Source organism: Eublepharis macularius, chromosome 2 (assembly GCF_028583425.1).
Source record: "Eublepharis macularius isolate TG4126 chromosome 2, MPM_Emac_v1.0, whole genome shotgun sequence".
Lineage (NCBI taxonomy): Eukaryota > Metazoa > Chordata > Lepidosauria > Squamata > Eublepharidae > Eublepharis > Eublepharis macularius.
The window spans coordinates 169,015,808-169,041,229 of NC_072791.1; the positions used below are offsets into that span (position 1 = coordinate 169,015,808).

Genomic DNA, 25,422 nt, shown 5'->3' on the forward strand with positions numbered 1-25,422 from the left:
AAGGAGATGGAGAGGTGTCTGTCCCCCCACCCCACAACTTCTGAACTAGTTTCAACCTAAAACTCAAAAAAGAAAAGCAGTCATTGAATCACAATGATTATTTGGAGCTCACATCTAAATAATCTCTGTGCACTTGGCTGCATACTTGCCTTTGAGCTGTAGCCAAAAGTTATTCTACTTGCTTACAAAAACTCTTTCTTCATCCTACACTGAATCCCTTAGCAAATCCTCAAATATCTTTGCAAATCTCAAAGATATTAAAGGCATTTAACTCCCCCTCCCCTCCTATGTAGACCTTTGATGCCTCGTGTGACTAGAATGTTTTAGAGTTTTAACTCAGAGGCTGAATAAGAAATTAAGGAAAGCGGTTTGCAAAAAGAGAGAGAGAAGAGAAATGTAGCTAGTACAATATCTAATTACTTATAGATTTTAAGTCAAATTTGAACAAGATAAATATTTAAATAAAAGGTAGAACCATTTAGTGTCCCTGCCAAAGTGTTTTTTTTCCCTTTCCCTTCATCGCACTTTTCTGAATTCAGTAGATAACCAGGTAACTGAATTCTTTGGAATTACCCATGATTTACACCAGTTTATCAACAAGTAGATTCTGATGTTCTGATCAGAACTATTTTGCCTGAGCTATCCAAACAATATTTATATTGGATGGAATACAAGCCTTGCATGGATTTGTGGCAACTTCAGTCACCTAACAAATAGATCTTCTTCTACTATTTGAATTAATTCACACAACCATGTTCAGTACTTGGTGATTATGACTTCAAGGTGCGGCCAGCAAGTCTGACAACCGGGAGTCAAACTGAAGGTGACATTTTCAAATCGCCTTAGGGCTGGGGTCAGCAACCTATGAATTGTGAACCAAATGTGGCTCACTCCAGAACCACATATGACTCTCGGCACACAGGATATGCCTCTCACTGCCGCAACTAGCTGTGGTGGCAGTAAAGCAGGGGGCAATTTCAGGCTCTTGTCAGAGCTCCAGATGGTGAGCAGAGATGCTCAGAAAAGTGGAAACACATTTCTGGTAAGGGGTATCCTGTATTGTGTCCACACCCTGCCTGGCCCCTGTTAAGATTGCAGGTGTCTGTAAACAACTGGAAGGGCCAGTGAGTCTAGGGATTCCTAAATTCTGCAACCAAGGAAGGAAGGAAGGACAAAGGCCTGACAAGGCAGAAGGAGGGAGAGAGCTGAGGAAGGAGTCATCATCACTGCAGCTAGAGTTACCAAGATCCCACTTAACTGAAGACAGGGAAAAGATCCTGTTCTTTACAGTATGTCACCTGAGGAAGCTGAAATGTTTGCTTAAGGCTGGCAATGAAAATGGCAAAAGCAGTACCCAAGAGAAAGCATATTCTATGTTTATAAAATAATAGAAGTTATTGGTCAATATAATATTGAAAGAAAAATCTCTAGTTGATTTCCTGAAAGGTCTTTGAAGGTGTGGAATAATTACTCTCCCCTGCCCATAAGGCTGAGTTGACGGCCTCTACTCATGTTTATGATGGGAAAATGGAATGCAGTTAGAGTTCTATAAACAGGAAGGGCTTTGTAGCATGCCCATCTTGCAAATAATTGTTTTTATTTCATTTGCCTTTTAAAAATAGGATCTGTAATAACTGTAACATTGCTCTTGATTACTTTGATCCATAACTCATTGCCTTTCGTGGTTATTTTAACTGTTCCTATGCTTCGAACCTGTTGCGTAATTATTGAAATACTGAAAATACTGAAATAAATGAGGAACTGGAATTCTTTTTTTTTATAATTTTTTTTTATTGGATTAGAAGTCAATATTATACTAACTACAGTCAATTTCCTTTATATATTCCAATTCTAACCCCCTCCCTTTCCCCCCCTTTTGTTGACTTCCAACAGTTTTCCAACCCCTTATCCATTTTCCCCTACTCATTTCAAACTTATTTTATTCTGTTAAACATATACTTTTGCTCTCTTCTAAGCTTATCTATTATAACACAGTGTTATCTCTATTCCCTTTCCCACTTAACTTATCCACTAAATATTACATTCCTGGCATATATTCTTTAATAATAATAATCTTTTATCTAATTTTTGTATTCTATACTCTACCTTACACATTCTAATCTCATCAGTGTGGGACAAACAATTTGTCCCTCATTCTACATAACTTTAAGTACTTCTATAGACATTATATACGTTCAATATAAGTCAATCAATTTAACTTATACTCTATATGTTATTCTTTACTTCCTTCCACATATCTTATATTCATTCTATTTAGATTATATAGTTTCTCCGTTATACAGTTATCTGCCAGAAATAATTAGTTAATTTCTATCCTTATAATTCTTATGATAACACCTCTAATACTTAATACTATATATAATAGTCAAATAAAATAGTTGCTTAGAATTTCTCCTTTAACTTTCCTTCCCCCGGTAAAGTCACTTCCCTCTTCTTTTATTATATTTCAGTAATTTTCAAACTGCCACAGTTCTCCTCCCACCTCCCATTTTTTCACCAAATATTGTTTCAGCCTCTCCCAATCCATGTTGAACTGTCCTGGAAATGAGGAACTGGAATTCTACAACATTTTGTTCTATTAAACAAAAACAAAAGAGGAGGTTATTGGTTAGGGAGATGTTGTGGGAGAGAGGCATTAGGATTATGTTGCTTCTTTCTGGTGGCTGACTGCAAGTCATCGCTGGGATCAGAATTTTGTCAAATGTTTTATTCCCAGCTATCTAGTAGAATCTCAGCAAGGCTGTTAACAATAGAATGTTTTGGACGTCATTAATTCATAGGGTTGCCATAAGTTGGAAGTGACTTAACAGTGCAATCCTATGTAGCATGCAGAATTACATCATTCTAAGTCAATTGAAGTCAATGGGCATCAAAGAGTGTAACGTTGTTTAGGATTGCACTGTTATCAGAGAGACATTAAGTCAGGTTATCAAATGACAAGCATTGGAATATGAATCAGCCTTTAGAACTGGAAGTGATGCCAAGGCATTGAGCCTGAAATTTCCATAATGGAGAATACTTAGATCCTGTCTCAACAGCTGTTACAGAGTGAGAGTTACCAGACAGTAACTCCCTTCACATAATGGAGGAGTGGGTGTGCATCCTTCTTTCACTGCATAAACTAATGCATGAGGTGGTCATGCTGTGCCGTAACTTACCTGCGTGATCTTTCTCTCTGTTTTTAAAGGGAAGTGAATGACAGAGGTTGGGTGTCTGTGCATATAAGCCCATATGGAGCTCCCACCTCTCGAATCCCCTTACTTATGTGATGGAAGGGGGTATAAACCTGCTGCACCAGAAATAATTTGCTAACATGGAAAACAACCAAAATACAATGTCTTTATCTACTTTTCCCACATACTGCCATCCCTTAAGATGACCATTGCAGATCAAGCCCTTCTGAGAGAAGGCAGAGGACAAAGAGATCGTTATTATGCATTTTTTTAAAAATTAAGACTTCTTTATAATCAAGCAGCCCATGTTCAGAAAAAAAAACTTTGCCTCACATCACAAAAAGGGATCAAGGATGGAGAAAGGAGAACAGCTGGAAATAATAACCATTCCTAAGGGGAAATATTCATTTTTAATTACTGGTATCCCTTTTATCCATGACAATGTAATTGCATTCTGTTTAACTAAATCTTAATTGGTGCTGTGAAGTAACGATAAGAATGGCTATGCAATTCTTTACTAGCTATCTCAATATATTGGTTTTTCCCTGTCTCCTGCACAAAGAGCAAATACAATTGTGTATATCAGAATTGCTTTCACTGGTCACAGTAGTAGAGCTGTGTGCTTTGCCATCGTGCCATACCCAGCATATCAAGATACGTAGAACACTGGGTGGAGCACATGGGTTGGGCAATATTTGGTCTCTCCACATTCTGTTGAATCCCATTCACGAGAGACACAAATTTTGTGCTCACCTAGTGGTGGAAATAGCCCAGGTGATGGCCCAGTGGGCCCAAGCTGGATAAGGCATGGTGTTGTTGCAGGAAGGTTGATGGCAAGAACTTGGTTAATGTGGGGAAAGGTTTCTGGAAGTGGTGGCCAAGTGGACTAAAAGTGTGGCAGAGAGGGATCTCTGAGGATAGATTTCATGTTTCCTGTTTGAGATTTTTATTTTATTTATTTATTTAATTTATGTCATTTTATAGTCCGCCTTTCTCACAGAGACTCAAAGTGGATTACACAGTATGAGATTAGTACAATCAGTATCAAGTACATTTCAATACAGTATCAAGGACATTTCATAAACAATACCATAGGGTAAATAGATACAAGTTTAAAAGACATAGTATTAGCAAAAATCCAATACAGAGTAGAAAAAATACTGAAGCAGAACATGATGAGCTTCAAAGAGGATGGCAGTCAGCCAGGAAGAATGCCTGGATGACGAAAGAATGGAAAAAGTTGGAGTTATAAGGCCAATTAGGATAACTTTCTTCCCAATGGCTAGCCAGTGAAGGATGGGGAGGAGTATTAATAGGGTGATATGAAACCACACCATCTTCATTAACACTCGTTTAACCTCTCCACTTGATATTTTTCAGTGAGAACAGAGTTCACTGGCCCTTGAATCTGTCACTGCTGCTCTCCCATTTCCACAATTCTGTGCTTACAGCATTGTCCAATTTGTTCAAAAAGTCTGAATGTGTTGCTTGCAATGAGTAGATGCCAATGAGGCACCAAAGAGCAGTGCAATTAGCTGTGTTGGGCAATCCAAAACTTTTTGTTGATGACAGGGCTACTCAGTTCAAGGCTCTCTTTTTCTGTGTGAATATTCACTTAATTCCTGCACAATTGTCAGACACCACTATAAGTTCTAGATTTTTTAGACGTGAAAGCTCAAATTCTCACCAAGTCAGATTTGACATTCTGCACTGTACAGCACATACATGGATGCCAGGAAACAGAACAGACTCTTATGAGTTGCAGGTAGAGGTGGACATGAACCAGGAAAAGAATGAACCGTGTAGTTCATGGTTCGTCCCATTTCACGAACCATGAACCACAAACTTTCACGAACTTGCCCCAGATCATAAACTGGTTTGTGGGGTTTAAATACCCCTTTCTGTGCTGCTGCAAAACAGCATGGAAAGGGGTGTTTCACCCCCCATACACACTGGCTTGGATCAGCTGCTTGTCAGAATCTCCCCGACAAGCAGCTGATCTGGGGGTTTAAATGCCCCTTTCCATGCTGCTTTGCACCGGCAGACCAGTTTGTGGAAGTTCGTGGAAAATGTGCTTCCACGAACCACTGGTTCGCGAAGCGTAAACTGGTCCAGTTTGTGACGAACTTTAGTTCGTCTTGCAGTTCATGCCCATCTCTAGTTGCAAGTTATCTCCCTCTTCCCCAAGTTCTTCTTAGTTATTTCTATTAATCTTTTTGTGTGCCTTCATGGCTCACAAAACTCCAAAAGATTCAGAACTATAGAGTTCTCAGTAAGCTGCTCTTGCTTTAATGTAGAAACCAATTAGATATGGCCTTAAATTCTTGCACAATATGCGGTACAGACATGCATTTCCCTGCTAGATTACTTTTTAAAAGCCCAGAGTTCATTCCAGCTACCCCAGTGGCCTTGCCCATTGGCTTTCCATGAAAGGTGTCAAACTTAAGTATTGACAGTCCTGGTCTCTTTCCCCCAAAACTGCTTTGGACTCTTGAGATTTCACATATTAACATGAGTGATTTGCAGTGGCCTTAAGGCTATATATTTAGCAACAGCAGAATCTGTGATGTTCATAAATCTATAATGAACTTGCCTGGCACCACCTTATACCCTAAACCACAATTAGGAGCTGGTGCAGTGTAAGTGTGTTGAAGTCAATAGGCACAGAAGGGTGTAACACTGTTTAGGATGGCACTAGAATAGGATGATCTGTGAGGTCACTGGCCCAAATGTCATCTCAGCCATAAATTTAGTTGATGGCCTTAGGCAGGCAACGCTGATGATTTTATTTTATTTACTTTTATTTATGCCCCACTTTTCTTCTCAATGGAGACCCCAAATGGCTTACGACATTCTCCCCATCTCCATTTTATCTTCTCTACAACCCTGTGAAGTAGGTTAGACTGAGGGTGAGTGAGTGGCCCAAGATAGCTTAGTAAGCTTCCAAAGCACAGTGGGGATTAGAACCTGGGTCTCCCAAATCCAAGTCTGAAACTCTAATCACTCCACCACTCTGGCTCTCATTTAGCCTCACGTCCTCCATCTGTAGTATGGAAATAGTAATATGGGCCTACGTTACAGGGCTCCTATAAGGATTACTCTGGTAACATATATATGAAGAAAAGTGCTTTTAAAATTCTAAGCTTCATTTATTTATTTAGCCTTTCCCCCCTTGTATCTCATGGGCTGTTACTAGTCTATATACTCATTGCAGGTAGATGCTAGCCCCCAGCCTCCATGATTCCTTATGGCACTGTACCTTTGTATATCCCCTTTACTAACAAAGAGAGGTGCAAAGGCAAAAGGGTTCATTGCTCATGGACTGTTCTCCGGCCATTTTTGGCACTACAAATAACTTCCGGAAAGGAGACAGAGTTTTGTTTCAACCCAAGCCTTCCACCTGCACCATAATTGCAAGAGATGGGTCCTGATGTGTTAAAGCAATTTAAATGTAATACATTGCAAGTGTGATACTGTCTAATAAAATACTGGTCATGTTTGGACATCCTTTTCTTGCACTCTCACAATATACACCTTGATTTGGAGCTCTTTGGGTGATGACAACTAGGGCTGCCAATATCCTGGAGAAAAAAAATGTCTTGTCCCTTTAATAGAAGCTTAATGGGATGTTTTTTGCTAGTTGATGTTATTTACCTCTATGCCATAAAAACCTTCACTGACCCATTTCCACACACCAATTCTCTTTAATAGGTAGCACATTTTTCTCCAGGCCAGCTGGCCATCCTTACGACAACCCACCTTCAGTCTTAAAGGTAAAAGCAGAATGTCCAGGCAGACCTAGGAATCTGTGAGCATCTTTCTCTCATGTAAGATTAAAGAATACAATTTGGAATGAGCCAAATACTGCAAGCCTGGCCGAATCTGATTGTTACCTGTCTGGCAATTAATTTGTTGCTGATGAAAAGTTGTGAGAGAGGCCCATGGGGTCAACAAGAGGGGGAAAAGGTGAGCTTTGTTTATTTGAAGTTTGAACATAACTTAAACGATTGGAAATTGCCAACTGCCCTACCCTAGAAAACCATCTGCCTGGGCTCACACCCCGAGTTAGGCAGCTTGTATATTAACACAATGTCATAGACTCTGATTCTTTTGGCAGTGATTCACTGCTACATTTTGCAGAAGATGTTGGACTTCATCTTTGTTCTCAATGGAGATGAGGACCTTGAGCTCCACCTAGTGCTGGGAATGTGTTAAAAGATTTGGTATGAGAATGAATTAAAAGTAACACAAGCTTTTCCATTTTTATTATGATACCATTCTCTTTAGTACAATGTTTAATTCACTTGTCAAAGGGCACACTGCTTAATGATTATGCAAATAAAATGTTTTAAGCTTACTTTTCTGCAAATGTGTGCTGTCAGTATCAATGTATATGGGAGATTTTGCTTATAAAATCTTCACATGTGTATAGTGTTGCTAATAATTGATTTCAAAAATAAGCTCCCCAGTGGAGCTTTGAAGATTGTCTTAGAATGTAGAGAAGTGTTCAAAGCAAATAATGGCTTTATTAGAACAACTTTAGCACAACATGTACACAAAGTGAGGCCTACAAGATTCTTTCATGGCTATCTGAACAGAGAAAGAAAGTCTTTGCAATAAACAAAACTATTCCACATTGTGTCTACTGTAATTACTAGAAGATGTAGAGTGGGCTTTTAAACAACACAGGTCTAGGATCAAAAGCAGTTGCATTCTAGTGGTTCTCAACTTGAATCATGGCAGAATTTAACAAGAGTGGGATATGGGTGGCCCACCATGAGTAGGGCTTGAGCAGAAAGTGGTGGATTATGGGTGAAGCCTGGAAGAGTCTGAAAATTATCTTTTAATACTTTTAATGTTGACTACTTGACAGGTCAGACCTTTGGGGGAAATAATTGGTTCATAAACAGGCATGGTCTGTCAATGCTGCTATTTTCTTTGCTTTGTCTCCTTTTTGCCTTTTCACTATGAGCCTATTATTATGGCTTGTGGGCCATAATAAAGATTGGCTGATTGACTATGAGCCTTTTATTTCCTCTTTTGTAACACAGTGAGCATCTGAGTGAGTGTGGGCTATGTAAATAAGCAGCAAAGACAAGTGATTTCAGGTTCAGATTCCTTAGTGTTTTACTTCTCCGTGGTCCCTGCATCCTACTTTGTGACATAAGAGAAGCTCATTTGAAACACAGTTCGGATCAGGCATCTGATGAAGAGAACTTGATTCTCGAAAGCTTATGCTACAATAAAATAAAATTGGTTAGTCTTAAAGGTGCTACTGGACTCTTTTTGATTTTACAGTCTTTTGGGACACCTATTGTGTTGTCAAGGTCAGACCTAAGATGCCTGTTTCAAGATAAGGCAGCTTCAGGTTGACATGAGCCTGTGTCCAGGTGCAGAGCTGACCTACCTGGGCCTGCTTTGAAGGCAGTCTGGAGTGGGAACAATCCAAGAGTGGCCCGCCAAGCAGGTGTTCCTAGGAACTCCAACCTTGAGATGACACTGGCTGGTGATTGCTGGTGCAGCTGCAACAGGCGAGGGTGGTATGTGCCTCTAGGCTGGAGAGACTGGGAAGGAGGGGGAAGAAGATGAGGGTCATTGCCCTTGCTTGGGGCACACATTAAAAGCAACATGGCAGAGCAGTTGGGGATGGCTGGGAACAGAGCAGGAGGAATAAGTCATTAGGCAAGAGGAATCTTTCTTTGTCTCAGAATTCAATAAAGGAGACTATCAGGCAAATTCCTATGGTGAGCTCATTTGTTGGAAGGGATGGGATGGATAGGAGCCCTCTTCCCAGGTTGTTGCAGATGCTAACCTTGCTGGCCCCACTAAGTCCTGTGGCTGCAACAGCAACTCCAACCCAGTGCCTGACATACTCCTTTTGAAATTGAGGCCATTTTCCAAGAAGCCCACTCAGCCCAAACTTATTATGATTTAAGGTCCTTTAAATACTTCAGACTAGTTGGCCATTGCTGTTTTAGATAGCATTTAATTACAGGTACATCATGTCACCAATCATCATCATGTCCCCAGTGTCACCATCACATTTCCAGCTTCATAATAACATCATTTCCTTTATGCCCAGAAGAGACATCATAATGTTGGCAGTAAAGTATGGTTTGAGGGCAAACACCAGAGCACTTCTGGCACACTCACAACATGATATCACTTTTGGAAATGGTGTCATTTACATTACAGTTTCCACCATTTTGTCTGTTCTGTCCACATCACCTCATGAAGCTATATTTCTTTCTTCAGTCAGCCCACTTGCCATTCTTTTTATTCTCTGGCCAGGTAAAGAGACTGGCAGAAAGGCATCCCCTTCTTCCTCCACTCCTCAGGAGCTCTGCAAATGCCCTTCTGGAATTCTTCTAAAAGAGGAGTTTTTAAGTGCACAAAAGGGTTCACTCCTTCTTCTTGGGGGAATACAAGGCACAGCTCACATACCGTCTTTGAAAACGTGACTCAGAGACCATTTTTCTGTATCATTTCTTCCGGCCAGGCCTTTCTCCTCAGCCGCAGGAAACCCTCCCTTTACTCTACCTGCCAAGGGTGTTTTATGGCAATTTCTAAGAATGGATAGAGTGCAAATTTAATATTTATTTTCTAAATCTGCTTAAGCCATACATGTTAGCAGCAGGCGGCTCACAGATACCAGATAGAAATGAGTACTTAACTACTGATGCTAATGTTTAAACAGCGCTCCTAACTCTGCCCAAAATTTCCAATCTGTAAAGGGCAAGGGAGATGCATAGGGTTCCCAACACTACTTTGATAAATGCTGGGAGATTTTGAGGGCAATGTTTAAGAAGGATGGATTTTCAGGAGGAGGTGATATCTCTTCTGGGTGACTCTCTAGGTTGTTTTGCCTAGTTGCTACGATCTTTATCACAGAGCATCACTAACTATTTGGAGGCCATTTTTTTCTGCCACTTCTCACTTCCTCAGGGGTGAAAAATTGAGTGTGGAGACTGGTAACTCCCTGCCTCGTGAAGGGAAATGGGAGGCCTAGAGATGCATAGGTTTTTTTTAAAAAAAATTAGCAGATTGTTAAAGAGTTACCTAGCCACATGGGAACTACTTTTTTTCTAAGTAGAAGACCCAGCCACACAGGTGAGGGTGATTGTAAGAGCAACAAGCATAAAAACGACTCTGATTGGAGGCAGCTCACATGTGGGGTCATCATGACTCAGGGTCAGAGCCTTATAGTGTTTTTACTCTAAGATGTAAATATAGTGTATTTTGAAACTTTTCAATCAGTTGGAAATCTTGTAGTAATGCAAACCAAGCTTCAGATTTCTATCTGTCACTCAAGCAATTGTTATATGCAATGGGTGATGTAGTCACCAAAATTAAGTGTAACATACATATGCACCTGTGCATGCATGGAAATTTGTTCAACTGATAAAGCAGATGGATAACATACCTTTATACCGGTCACTTCTGGGTTATAGCTTGCCAGGGAACTGCAACTATGTGAAACTATGGTGAATTCTTGGCTAGTGTTGCTTCACTCCTTTCATAAACATTTAACCAAGATTCCTTGATTGGTAGCCAGGACAGTTGAAAGGACAGAAACAAGTTTTAACAAGTTGTAGAGCAGACATGCCTTCCTTACAGATGTCCCCATATGTTTCCCATCTATGGACCAGCTGAAGTCTGGGAAAGCTTTATTGTAGATTTTCCTAGGCTTCTGCTTATACCATCTACTTCTTATATTGGTGAAGGTGAGTTTGCACTAACACATTAAGTACCTAAGAGGAGTTTGTTAAAGTAGTTGCAAGGTTTGTTCATCAGTGAGGGCAAACCTACATTTTCAACGTAAAAGCTGATAATTTTGCAGTTTGCAATGATAACAACCCACTATCAGTTCTAAAGGTAGTTCATCATGTAAATCACTCCTGCTCAAATTACAGAGGTTTTTTGGGGGGTGGTGGTGGGGAATCTGATGAAGTACAGTTTGTCATTTTGGGGGGGGGGGTAAGAATATTTTCTATCAATTCACAGGCTTGTTTGAAATACGTAGGAACGCTGACATTCCCCATCGTATGGAGAAAGAGGCTCTTCTTCCGTCTGTCAGAAGAAGGCTGTGCCCTTAGCTGAGCTGAGGGGGAGGATCCAACATGCAAAGGAAGGAGCTTCTGGTGCAGGAGGAAACTATATGTTCAGCTGGAGGCTTTCAGTTGTATTCTGTCATTCCACATAGTTGAATGTGGAGCCATCCTCCAGCAGAAGACCCTCTTAGCTGAGCAGAGTAGAAGAACATAACTTTTTTGCCTGCTGTTTTCCCCATGCAGTTCTCAATACTGCCAGTGCCAGTGAGCAGCTTGTAAAAGGCAGCTTGTCTCTTGGGCAGTGGAAAAGGCTATCATTCTCTCCTTCTTTGAAGCATGGAGAGTATCCTGTGACTTAACTGGCCAGATGCAATTGGATCACACAGATCAATAATGAAAGGAAATACAGATGTTATAAACAAGGCTCAGCTTTATATATTCAGCATGAAAAAATAGGCTCGAAGAACATGGTTAACGTATAAAGGTATAAGAGACAACAGCTACGAACAGTTTCCCAGGTCCCACCTGGAGTGTCTACAATGTACATTTAATATATGATAAATATTCCAATATCATAGCATCCAACAAAGGAAATTCATTCATTCAGATTACAAACCCAGCATGGCTTATTTTCAAGTTATCGTCTTTTTTGGATTTCTTTAAAAAATAGCTAATGCACCAATCTTTGACAGTGTTATAATTCTAATAATGTAGCCAGATACGGATGTTGACCCTCTGCCACTTAAGGATATTATAGCAATCTATGGGTAAAGTGGGATTAAAAAATAATGAAGTGCTTAACTAGCCCAGAGATACGTCCCCATCCCATTGAATGGCAGTGCAGAAGCATTTCATTGAGTATTCAGGTATTTGACAGACGTAAGTGGCAAACAATCTGCTATTAGGAACACTCTACACCAGCATCTTCATTATGTTTGCAGTTATGTACACCCCAGGAGGCTTTATTGCACTGATCAATGGAGATTTCTGCTCCTGAACAGCTCACTTCATCCAACCAGATTTTTCCAGTGCCTGGTATCAACCAGAAAGAAGTAAAAGAAGTTGGAATGAGTTAATTTAGAACAAACAACGTACCACAAATTAGTAATGTGTCTCGAAAGGAGACATCTAACATTTCTCAGATGACTAGGCTAGGAAACAAAGGGGAAAATAGCACTTGACCTTCTGCAAAGGGAAAAGAATAAAAGATGAGAAAAGGATATGAAGAGAGCTATTTTGATTATTAGGCCCAGTTCTGAATATTCCCTCTGGGTACTTCTTGAGCCCCATTTTCCATTAGCTTCCTAGTTCACCCCTTCACATGCTGATCCCATCTTTCCCTCCTCTGACCAACTTTATTTTCATTTGGGGATCAAAAATAACCAACATTTTTAAAATTGCCCTTAAAGCTAAGATGGAAAGCCAGCACAACTCTTTTGTGTGGCAAGGTGTAACAACCAGTCAAGTTACAACGGGCAAGATTAAAATTTCCTAGTTCACAAATGTTATATACTTCAGTCCTGAGAGTCATTTGACGTATAACTTGTTAGGCCAAAGGAGCAAATTTGATTCCAAACCCTGATTTCCTATAAATCTGATTCTCCTGAGACAGGCATTTATTTGAGGCTTTGTAATGAGTGCTAAATAATACTGAACTGAGCCAAAAAGGTTCAGTGGCTAAAAGTAGTTACAGGTAATGGAACTGAATCTTTCATTTTGTGACTTAAATTAGCCATGCAATCATTTAATAGATTACCTGCAGTTGCAGTGAAGGTGCTGGTTGCCCTACTGTATCCTAACATTCGGCAAACCACCGTTCCATCATTTCGGTCCCAGTTATCATCACATATTGTACCCCATTGGTTATCATGTAGAATTTCAACACGGCCCCGATTACTTCCTCCAGCAATTCTTATGTTGGGACTTCGTGCTGTAGTTTGAAAAAAAATGTATATCAAAACAAAAAAGGTAAGATCTCACGACATTGACCAAGGTATGTGTAACAGATGGGAAAGGTTGTCTTTCACTCCATTTACATTGACTACTGGGATGCAAAATTTGTGCTCCTATTGAACAACAGGTTTCACTTGCCACCCCCAACTTTACATTTTAAAAATAAGCCATTTCTGCTTCTTCATAGCTTCCAGATCAAAAAAATAAGCCAGGGTATTAAGTGGACAACATTTAGTGTAACCTAGTGTCTCATCAGTTTGAACTCTTTCCTGGGCCTTGATTTAACCATAGGATAAAGAAAGGAAAAGTATTTTATCCATCCATCTATCCTATATAGTACTATTTATTGTGTCCAGTGCCTTATGTGCTAGGAAATTATCCACTCTCCCTCTCTCTCCTTGTCAATCAGTACCTGCACCATTTATTTCAATAGCTGGAACAGAGTTATGGACAGGTCCTTATTGTGCCTGTGCAGTTGGTCCAGTAAGACACTGAACCACATGGACTAGTCCCAACTCATGTGGAGTTTCCATATGCAGAGTAAAGCTCTATAATACTTTGAAATGGTGTGTCTGTGTAAAGTGACATCAAGTTGCAACCAACTTTGGGTGGCCTTACTCTGATAACACAAGGGGAAAAAACACTAATGTTAATTACCTGGAGTGCCCTTTTCACCTTTAGGTCCTTGTATCCCAGGAGATCCTGAATAAACATCAAAACAAACAACTGTTTGCTCAAATATCCAGGTAATCTGGTTACAATTTTTATAATAATATATTTTGGAATGAAAATTCTCACCCAGAAACCAAAGACACTAGCTGTACTTTTTTTCTTTATGTCCCAGTGCAGCCATAACACTGCCCTATTTCCCAACTACATTTAGCAAATCAAGGCTGCCCTGTAAGCATTTCTTCTTTCTCCTTTTACAAATCTCAAAATGTGCAAATTTCTCTCTCTTTCCTTTTTTGAGCTAAACAAGGGGCAGAGTTGAATATACACCGGCATTTTTTCTCACCATGATCTCTTTGCATTGGAACTAGTGATTATCACTGACAACACTCATGCAAAGGCATGTAGGGATGGATTGTACCTTTATTATTTGTTTCCATTGATCACTCTGCTGTTTATTTACTGATTTTCCAATTCTGCTATTTTCAACCTCATTTTTAATGTCACTGAGATGATTTTGAATTCTAATTCTGATCTACACGATAGTTCCAGATGCTACTAAAACTGAATGCATGGGCCCAATCCTGAGAAGCCTCAGAAAAATGTGTGTGTGTGTGTGTTTACCTCTAGGCCCCATAAAGCCCCTTTCTCCTTTTGCTCCTGGTTCACCTTTCTGTCCATAACTTCCTTTTTCTCCAGGCAGACCTCTGCTCCCTATGGAAAAGGTTCTTGTGTATTAGTGTTACCAAGAAAAAAACCTCATATATCACAAAAAGGTAAAGCTATCAAGGTATGGAAGCATTCCATACAGTAACCAAAAAGTTACTACCCCTTGTTCATAAATCAGAGTTTATATTTAAAAATGAAAATTTCTCTCCCCATCTTTACCCCTTTTTCAATCCTTTATGGTCACCGAATTTATAACATAAACTCACAGATACACAAACTAGGAGGAGGCCCAATGAGAATCAGCGAGGGAACACTAAACAAAAAAGAATTCCTTTGCTGGCAGAAGACAGTGAAAGAGGGAAACAGGGAATTCCAGAATTTTGGCACTACAACTGAGAAGGCTTGGTCTTGGCTTGCCCCACCAGTTTGCCACCCCCTAGCTGGTGGGGACACTGAAAGCATGGATTTTGCAGAGGACCACTGTGGTTGGTAGCTTCATATGGGAGTAGGCGGTCCTTAAGGCATGCTGGTACCAAGCTGTACAGGGCTTTATTATGGAATGGCCAACCTGAGGTCAGGAAAGCTCTCTCTCTCCTGACTTTCCCCAAACTATGCAAACCTGAATTATCCAGGAAGGTTTTTTACTCAAGTAACAGGTCTGTAGAGACTATATTGTAATAGATACTGTCTGTTGATGTAGATATGCTCCTGCTGGGTAGTTTCTGTGTTATTCAAAATGTCTTGTTTAATTACTCATGTTTTGTCTCAGCAATGTTTCATCTCTGTGTTCAGATTATTGCTGTTATTCAAATTTCCGCAACCCATGCCCTATTGTATTTGTTCACTGAATGTTCTAGCTGTTGATCATACTGATTTGCATTGTGTAATCTGCCTTGGGTCTAAGTGAGACAAACAGATAGACAGACAGACTTTTAAACTGGGCCCAGGAGCAAATTAGGAGCCAGGGTAGGAGGACCAAGATTGGAGTGATATGGTCCCTACTACCAGGGCCAGCGCGCCCATTGAGGCCAGGTAGGTGGTTGCCTCAGGGCACGGGGCACCAGAGGAGGTGCTGGGGGCAGAAGTGAGTGCCACAGAGCTGCAGCCTCCCAGCTCTCCTGCCCCACGTTGCCACCACTGCCAGCACACGCCCCAGGCTGGGCGCAGCAGCTGCGGGCAGGCATCTGGGGCAGCGCAGGGCAACCGAGCGAGAGAGCTGGGAGGCCACCCATGCGCCGTCCCACCCGCCCACTGTAGCATCCGGGCCAGCTTGTATGCACATCTGTGATGTTACATGTGACGTCATCACGCAGGCTGGTGTGTGTGCATGCCGCTGCCACACACCCCCAACCAGGCACAGCAGCCATGAGCTGCTGCCGGGGTGGCATGTGGAGCGCGGAGCAGCCTCCGCCCACCACCCCAGCCATCCATCGGCCAATGCCCCTGGCTTCCACTGCGTGGTGATGTCATCACGCAGTCTGTGGCGCACATACACTGCGTGCGCACGTGTGGGGGGTTGCCGCAGGCACCAGAAACCCTGGCGCTGGCAGTGCCACAGAGAATGCATTGCAGTAGTAATCTCAGAACCTTGATAAGTAATCCCCATTGATATGCTTGCCCTACTTCTCTGAGCACTGAGTAATGCCAGGTGTAGTGCTTACCTGGTTAGGGCATAACTACAGTATATGTTACAAAGTCCTTGGGTAATATCGAGGTCCACTTTGAGGACTTGCAATCCTATGTGAGTTATGAGTTCCCCACTGGGAGCCACTTCTTAGGGCTTGATTTGGATCAGGCGTGTGCTATGCAGGGAGTGAAGTCTTGAAAAGGCCCAGAAGAAACCTACAAGCTGGCCCATTGGGGAAAACTGCCTGTGTCCCATCAGTACATGTGGAGCCCCTAGTGGAGCAGATAGTGCCTGCCCAGAGCTGCTTCAGATCTGCTTGTGTTCCACAGTCCCAATCTGAATTGCTCCCCCCCACTGCATACCCGTGAATTGAATCTCACAACAATCTCACAATTGCAAGTTTCAATGGCAACTTGGACTTCATAATGGGTAATTAGGTCCTGGGTTGGTTCCCTTTGGAAGGCAGAGCACAGGAGGCTTGCAACATTTTTGAAGTATTTGCTTTGCTTACACATATACAAGTAGAGCATGGGTGGAGGCAAAGAAACACTCCTGCTGGATAGTGGACTAGGGATCTCACATTAGATCCCCAAAGTAAGGGAGCCTGCAACCTCAAGGTGTATCAGCTGTCTCACAGTAGTGACTGTCTGCTTCTCACTCAGTCACCTCTAGAATCTCAAACTGTGGTTTCTTCATACAGACATATGTCTGATGGCTACTTGGGCTGAGCCATTACTTAACACTTAAGGCCTGTTGAGAAGACACCTACAGTTGTTAAGATACACTGCCATTTTTTTTGCCATAGGTTCTGGCTCTCCCAAGGCATGCCCATAGAATAGGACCAGTCACAGTACCCAATTCCTTCAAGCTTGCCTCAATATATTCCATAGGATTTACACAGTGGTAGCCCACAGACTAAGGACTGGTGCTGTCCCTAACCACATGTATGTAGAAAATTATGCATATGTGCAATGGTGCACACAGAACAGTCATTTAATGTGACTGTACCACTTGAGGGTCATGTGGAACATCCTATGTTTGAAAGGGATCACATGCTGAATTATGTCTTCAATTCAAAAACTTGGTTGCCTGAAAAGGTTTCTTGGTAACTGTGGATATTTGAATGGGCAGGAACATGTCATAACTCTTGGGATGTAGTGTGAAAGAAGCTGTCAACATCTTTTCTTCTTAAAATCAAATAATCTTTCTTGTTTCTTGTCATTTTGCCACCAGACACTTCTCTGGGCTCCCTTTCTTCCTTACTTTCAATGCTTACGTAGGGACTAGAGATGGGCATGAACCGCATTACGAACTTCAAAAACCCACGAAATTGGCGATCGCACAATCGCAATCCGGCAGTTCGCGATTGTCCTCGTCCAACGAACCTGCGTTTGGAAGAAGCCTGGTTCGGTGCATTCGGCCACGGTTCAGGAAGCCAGACAGTCAGGCACCAGCAATTAATTCCCCTGGAAACGGAGCCGGGGAATGCCTGAACTCTGTCTGCGCTCCTTCTGTTGCCCTGGAAACCCAAATGGAAGCCCAGCTTACCTTGATCGGCAGGTCTTCTTTCCAACCACGGAACTGCAAAGTGGTTACAAGTTGGGAGAAGACACCCAGGGGAGGGAGGGGGAAGGGGGTGTTCTGTAGCCATGGGCACTCTAATCTCATCCCTGCAAACCCTGTCAAAGACAGACCTCATGCGTTGCTCAATAGGACCTGTGCTTATAAAATAGCCGTGGGCTCCCAGGCTGGGTTTCACTTTCAGCGAGCAGTGGAGTGGGACAGAGCTCTTGCTTGCCACTTGCTAGCCTTTGGGGAGAGAGACTGAGAGTATAATTGAGCTTGGATTTTTGTGGGAGTTTCCTGGGGGCCTTGGATTGGAGAGGGTATAACTCCAAGATCCCTTGTCCAAACTTGGATGATGGCTGTAGGAGACCTTGCAAAACACTCCCAGGGAATATGGGCTCTCTAAGTGCCACGGGGGCCATTCCGTGCCCCACGAACCAGTTCGGCAACAGAAAATGTTCGTTGCGGTTTGCGACTTTGGGATCGTCGTCGGCACCGAACCACGAACCGCAGAGTCGTTAAATTTTTTTGGTTCGTGCCCATGTCTAGTAGGGACTGCCTTCATCAGTTGTCCAGCCCCAGGGTGCATAAGGCAGCCTGCGAAAGGGCCCAGTGAATTTTAGCCATGTGTCCTGTCCAGGGGCTCTCTTCTCCTTTCTTTCCCCTTTGTCTCCTATCCAAATCACACCTCTGATCTAGCTCTATCCCCCCACCCCCCTCTCCTGTCCTCATCTCTTACTTCTGCACTTGCTGCCTAATCTTTCCTGACTCCACTCAGCTGTGTCCTTTCCTTTTCTTCTCAATTCCCTTAGCTGGGGCCACATTCGATTATAACCAGCCTCAGCTCTGGCAAGCCACCTCCAGCCATAAAATTCCAACAATCCAAGTGTTAAGGCCTTCCATCACCCTGTCTTTTTCCGTTTTCCCAGTGCCTGATTCTGCTCCTCCTGTTTGGTCTGTCCCTTGGTTGGCTCACTTGTCTTTTAGCCACCTGGGGCAGCTGCCATTACTTCCCAGCAACTGGGTGGTAGCCAGTGAAGGAGGGATGCTGAATTCTGTTGCCCCCTGTCCCTGCATTGCTTCCCCTCAAACAGCTGTTTTTCTCTCAGCTGCAGCAAACACACACCTAAGAACACTGTTGGGGAAAGGAAGCTGGGGAAGAAAAGAACAAAGCAGAAGTGGGAAGTTGGAAATCAATGGGCTTAAACTGGAGTAACTCTGCTTAGAATTTACCTGTCAATCTCTTTCTACCTTCTGGTTCATTCATAATCAAGGTGTGACCCTCCTAAACTCCTGGAGACTTGGGACTGCTGCCAAACATAATTCTAGCCTATTCCTTACAGTGTAGTTTTTGGTGAAAAGAGATCACCCAAAAATGTCTGATAAGTCCTCATTTTTTTTAGTCATTTGTTTCACAGAATAACTCCACCTTACCTGGAGTTCCCTGATTCCCCTTCAGCCCTTGTCTTCCTGTGAGGCCTAGATGATGATGATGATGATGATAGCAGCAGCAGCAGCAGCAGCAGCAGTTTTTAAAAGGGCAACAAAACCAAATATAATTTCAAAATTTTATTTGCTATACATGTAGTAAGATGTTTTCAACACAGTGATTTCCAGTCCCTTTTGGAAAGCCCTCCCCTTTAAGGCCTGCTAGGAGCCTACCTTATTCTCCTTTAGAGCCAGGTGAAAATATTTCTTGTCAACCAGCCTGTTAAGTCAGGGGTTCTTTCAAAACCGTTTTTACTATTTGCTGGAGCCTGAGAAATGTTTTATGAACATCATTTTAGGCAGCTGAATGGTTTATTGCTTAATTTGTTTGATAATTTATTTTGTTTATGAGTGTATTGTATTATTTTACATTATGAGCTGGCCTTGACCAAGTATCTATCTGGATATATTAATAAATCAGAATAACAAATTCTAAATTACTCTAAATTCTACGGGGATTTGTGTGGTGCAGACCCTGTAGTGCCCTAAAACATGAGACAAATTAATGAAGTACATCAAATATTTCATGTTCACAGTTCTGAGGTAATAGAAGATATTATAATCAGTTCATACATAATGCTGAGCCATAGTATGGCACTACAGGACAGATACTTTGTTTTTATATCCAGAGGAGTTAGCCGTGTTAGTCTGTAGTAGCAAAATCAAAAAGAGTCCAGTAGCACCTTTAAGACTAACCAATTTTATTTTATTGTAGCATAAGCTTTTGAGAATCAAGTTCTCTTCATCAGATGCCTGATCCGAACTGGTCAAATACAGAAGAGGAGGGGAGGGGAAAGAACGGGACATATATCACAAGAGGACAGGATGCAATTAGTGTGAAGGCAATCAAAACATTCCTTTGCTTGTAAATGTAAACATCTCCTTTTGGTGTGGAGTCAGTTTGCCGCAGTGAAGGTATACAATTCCTATGTAGTATAAGCCCTCGATAACCACAGCTCTCCCTGCCAGCTGCATCTGACAAAGAGAACTGTGGTCCCCGAAAGCCCACACGCACTCAGGCTGAGATAATTGACAAACAAAGCCCACACTCTCTGGGCTCTGGGCTCCCCCAGACCACGCCTCTGTAAAGGAAATCTGTTACCTGTGATAATGTGATAACCATTCATAGTCTCTATTCAGTCCCAGCTTGACAGAGTCAAATTTGCATATGAATTCCAATTCAGCAGCCTCCCGTTGGATTTTGTTTTTGAAGGGTTTCTGTTGAACCACAGCGACTTTTAAGTCTTTGGTGGAATGTCCTGGTAGATTGAAGTGTTCTCCCACTGGTTTTTGGACGTTTCCATTTCTAATGTCAGATTTGTGTCCATTTATTCTTTTGCGTAGAGGTTGGCTGGTTTGTCCAATGTACAGAGCAGAAGGACATTGTTGGCACATGAGGGCATATATCAGATTGGAGGATGAGCAGCTGTAAGAGCCAGAGACAGTGTAGTTGATGCCATTGGGTCCTGTAATTGTATTCCCTGGGTAGATATAGGGGCAGAGCTGGCATCTGGGTCTGTTGCAGGGCCTGGTACCTGTGCTGGTGACCCTGCTGGCCGATTCATGATTGTAAGTGAGAAGTCGTTTAAGATTGGGGGGCTGTCTGTAGGCAAGGAAAGGTCTTCCACCCAGGACTTCTGAGAGAGAGGTATCATTTTCCAGGATGGGTTGTAGCTCCCTGATGATACATTGGATGGGTTTGAGCTGGGAGCTATAGGTGACAACCAGTGGTGTTCTGTTGTTAGTTCCTTTAGGTATGTCCTGGAGCAGACTGTTTCTGGGTACTAGTCTGGCCCTGTTGATTTGTTTCTTCACTTCATTTGGTGGGTACTGTAGTCTCAAAAATGCTTGTTGTAAATCTCTTAAGTGTGAGTCTCGGTCGAGAGCATCGGAGCAGATACGGTTGTAACGTAAGGCTTGGCTGTAGACAATAGACCGAGTGGTATGTTTAGGGTGGAAGCTGGAGGCATGTAGATATGAGTATCAGTCTGTTGGTTTCCGGTATAAGGTGGTATTTATTCGTCCATTATGTAGTTGTACAGTGGTGTCCAGGAAGTGTACCTGTTGTGTAGAGTGGTCCAGGCTTAGGTTGATAGTAGGGTGAAAGTTATTGAAGTCCTGATGAAATCTCTCAAGGGCTTCCTTCCCATGGGTCCAAATGATGAAGATGTCATCCAGGAATCTTAAGTATAGTAGTGGTTCCAGTGGATGGGAGCTGAGGAAGCGTTGCTCCAAGTCCGCCATGAATATGTTAGCATATTGTGGTGCCATGCGTGTGCCCATGGCTGTGCCATTAACCTGTAGATATAAGCTGTCACCAAATTCGAAGTAATTGTGAGTGAGTACGAAGTGACAAAGTTCAGTGGCGAGGTGTGCTGTGGTTTTGTCCGTGATAATATTCCGTATGGCTTGCAGTCCATCTGCATGTGGGATATTGGTGTACAGGGCCTCCACATCCATGGTTGCTAGGATGGTGTCATCTGGTAGGTTGTCAATGGACTGTATTTTCCTGAGGAAGTCAGTGGTGTCCCGTAAGTAGCTGCGTGTGCTGGTGGCATAGGGCCTGAGGATAGAGTGCATGTATCCCGAGACTCCTACTGTGATGGTGCATTTTCCTGAAACAATTGGGCATCCTGGGTTACCTGGTTTGTGGATTTTGGGTAGTAGGTAGAATCTTCCTGGTCGTGGTTCCTGGGGTGTGTCCATATGGATGCATTCTTGTATGTCCATGGGGAGTGTTTTTAATATTTTATTGAGTTCCCTTTTCTATTGCTCCGTGGGGTCAGAAGGTAGTATTTTATAGAATGTTGTGTTGGAGAGTTGTCTTTCTGCTTCTTGTATATAATTTTGTTTGTCCATGATGACAACTGCTCCGCCTTTGTCAGCTTCCTTGATTACGATGCCAGAATTATTTTGGAGGCTGTTTATGGCCTCTCTTTCTCCACGGCTGAGATTCTGCTTTAGGTGTTGTTGTTTGTCAATTATCTCAGCCTGAGCCCAGCCAGACCCACACAAACCATACAACTTTGTGGAGACCTGGAGGCCTATTTTAGACGCCTAAGACTGAAAGAATTCTTCAACTACTCTGCTGAACAAAACGATGAACAAAGCACTGAACAGACACCATCACAGCAGCCTCAGCAGCCCCCACCCCCCCCACCCCAGCAATACGCAACCATCGTTACAAAACTCCAGGAAAAAGAATTCCACATGGACACCCCCTGAGGGCCGTAACTCCTCATTGGACTTTTACATTGAATGCTTCCGTAGACGTGCTCAGGCTGAGAAGATTCTACCTACTACCCAAAATCCACAAACCAGGTAACCCAGGATGCCCAATTGTTTCAGGAAAATGCACCATCACAGTAGGAGTCTCGGGATACATGGATTCTATCCTCAGGCCCTATGCCACCAGCACACGCAGCTACTTACGGGACACCACTGACTTCCTCAGGAAAATACAGTCCATTGACAACCTACCAGATGACACCATCCTAGCAACCACGGATGTGGAGGCCCTGTACACCAATATCCCACATGCAGATGGACTGCAAGCCATACGGAATATTATCACGGACAAAACCACAGCACACCTCGCCACTGAACTTTGTCACTTCGTACTCACTCACAATTACTTCGAATTTGGTGACAACTTATATCTACAGGTTAATGGCACAGCCATGGGCACACGCATGGCACCACAATATGCTAACATATTCATGGCGGACTTGGAGCAACGCTTCCTCAGCTCCCATCCACTGGAACCACTACTATACTTAAGATTCCTGGATGACATCTTCATCATTTGGACCCATGGGAAGGAAGCCCTTGAGAGATTTCATCAGGACTTCAATAACTTTCACCCTACTATCAACCTAAGCCTGGACCACTCTACACAACAGGTACACTTCCTGGACACCACTGTACAACTACATAATGGACGAATAAATACCACCTTATACCGGAAACCAACAGACTGATACTCATATCTACATGCCTCCAGCTTCCACCCTAAACATACCACTCGGTCTATTGTCTACAGCCAAGCCTTACGTTACAACCGTATCTGCTCCGATGCTCTCGACCGAGACTCACACTTAAGAGATTTACAACAAGCATTTTTGAGACTACAGTACCTACCAAATGAAGTGAAGAAACAAATCAACAGGGCCAGACTAGTACCCAGAAACAGTCTGCTCCAGGACATACCTAAAGGAACTAACAACAGAACACCACTGGTTGTCACCTATAGCTCCCAGCTCAAACCCATCCAACGATCATCAGGGAGCTACAACCCATCCTGGAAAATGATACCTCTCTCTCAGAAGTCCTGGGTGGAAGACCTTTCCTTGCCTACAGACAGCCCCCCAATCTTAAACGACTTCTCACTTACAATCATGAATCGGCCAGCAGGGTCACCAGCACAGGTACCAGGCCCTGCAACAGACCCAGATGCCAGCTCTGCCCCTATATCTACCCAGGGAATACAATTACAGGACCCAATGGCATCAACTACACTGTCTCTGGCTCTTACAGCTGCTCATCCTCCAATCTGATATATGCCCTCATGTGCCAACAATGTCCTTCTGCTCTGTACATTGGACAAACCAGCCAACCTCTACGCAAAAGAATAAATGGACACAAATCTGACATTAGAAATGGAAACGTCCAAAAACCAGTGGGAGAACACTTCAATCTACCAGGACATTCCACCAAAGACTTAAAAGTCGCTGTGGTTCAACAGAAACCCTTCAAAAACAAAATCCAACGGGAGGCTGCTGAATTGGAATTCATATGCAAATTTGACTCTGTCAAGCTGGGACTGAATAGAGACTATGAATGGTTATCACATTATCACAGGTAACAGATTTCCTTTACAGAGGCGTGGTCTGGGGGAGCCCAGAGCCCAGAGAGTGTGGGCTTTGTTTGTCAATTATCTCAGCCTGAGTGCGTGTGGGCTTTCGGGGACCACAGTTCTCTTTGTCAGATGCAGCTGGCAGGGAGAGCTGTGGTTATCGAGGGCTTATACTACATAGGAATTGTATACCTTCACTGCGGCAAACTGACTCCACACCAAAAGGAGATGTTTACATTTACAAGCAAAGGAATGTTTTGATTGCCTTCACACTAATTGCATCCTGTCCTCTTGTGATATATGTCCCGTTCTTTCCCCTCCCCTCCTCTTCTGTATTTGACCAGTTCGGATCAGGCATCTGATGAAGAGAACTTGATTCTCAAAAGCTTATGCTACAATAAAATAAAATTGGTTAGTCTTAAAGGTGCTACTGGACTCTTTTTGATTTTGTTTTTATATATTTTCTTCTCTGCTGTGATTTCTTACTTACCTCCTGCTTAGTGCAAATTATGGTTTGCTGTTACAATTGAACTGGCAAACTTGCCATCCAAATCAAGGTTTTAAAGCTGGTGTGAAATTCTTTGAAAGGCAAGGCCAAACAGTCTTGATTCAGACAAAACCATGGGTTAATCAAACAATGGTAAGGGTAATTGGCTAAACAGGCCACTCCAACTACTATGGTTCATTAGGTTCCATCAAACCAGAATCTGAAGTCATGGCCTGAAGTTGGTTTGTCCAAATTCTGCTATAATTTGTAAAGGATCGAATGAGCTTGAATAAATGTTGACCTAGAGGATTCTAGTCAAGTGTTGCTACGTTTGAACTTAAATGAGAGGGAGCTCAGTGGGGATGTGCGGTCACTTGAGGACACCCATTTCCATACTCCAAAGCAGCCGTGACCTCCAGATCTGTAGTCTAGATAGCAGCTGTAATTCCAGAAGAACTCCAGGCCCCACCTAGCGGTTTGTATCCCTCTTGGTGACCCACCTAGCTACTTTTAAGTAAATGAAAGGTAACAGGAAATCTAATCATGTCATTTTAGGTTTGGATCTTCACATAATGAACCGGAACATGTCCATCTTACCAGGATCACCTTTGTTACCCTTTTCCCCTTGATCTCCTTTCAGTCCTGGGAGCCCTGTAAGATGAAAGAGAATGTATGTGTCAGATACTCCTTCTAAAACAACTATTTCAACAGAAAAAACACTGTTATTTACCTACCGGTTACACTTTTTCCTTCCTCTCCCTTTTTTCCTGGTGCACCCGTTAAGCCAAGATGTCCTGGTGGACCCATAATTCCAGCCATGCCTTGAAAGTGAACCAAAAAATAAATGGGCAGAGAGGTTAACT

The 25,422-nt window shown here is 42.6% G+C and overlaps 1 protein-coding gene across 1 annotated transcript in view; it reads right to left on the reverse strand.

Annotated features, from left to right (window-relative positions):
• Nucleotides 1-11,677: 11,677 nt before the first annotated feature.
• MARCO (macrophage receptor with collagenous structure) overlaps nt 11,678-25,422 on the reverse strand; it is a 42,482-nt gene continuing 28,737 nt past the window's right edge. The window contains exons 13-19 of the mRNA XM_054971877.1: nt 25,294-25,380; nt 25,157-25,210; nt 19,164-19,208; nt 14,492-14,581; nt 13,856-13,900; nt 13,002-13,175; nt 11,678-12,277 (exon numbers count right to left, since the gene is read on the reverse strand). Of these exons, the coding sequence (XP_054827852.1) occupies nt 12,147-12,277; nt 13,002-13,175; nt 13,856-13,900; nt 14,492-14,581; nt 19,164-19,208; nt 25,157-25,210; nt 25,294-25,380 (626 nt within the window). The 3' untranslated portion in view covers nt 11,678-12,146. The remainder of the gene's footprint in view (nt 12,278-13,001; nt 13,176-13,855; nt 13,901-14,491; nt 14,582-19,163; nt 19,209-25,156; nt 25,211-25,293; nt 25,381-25,422) is intronic.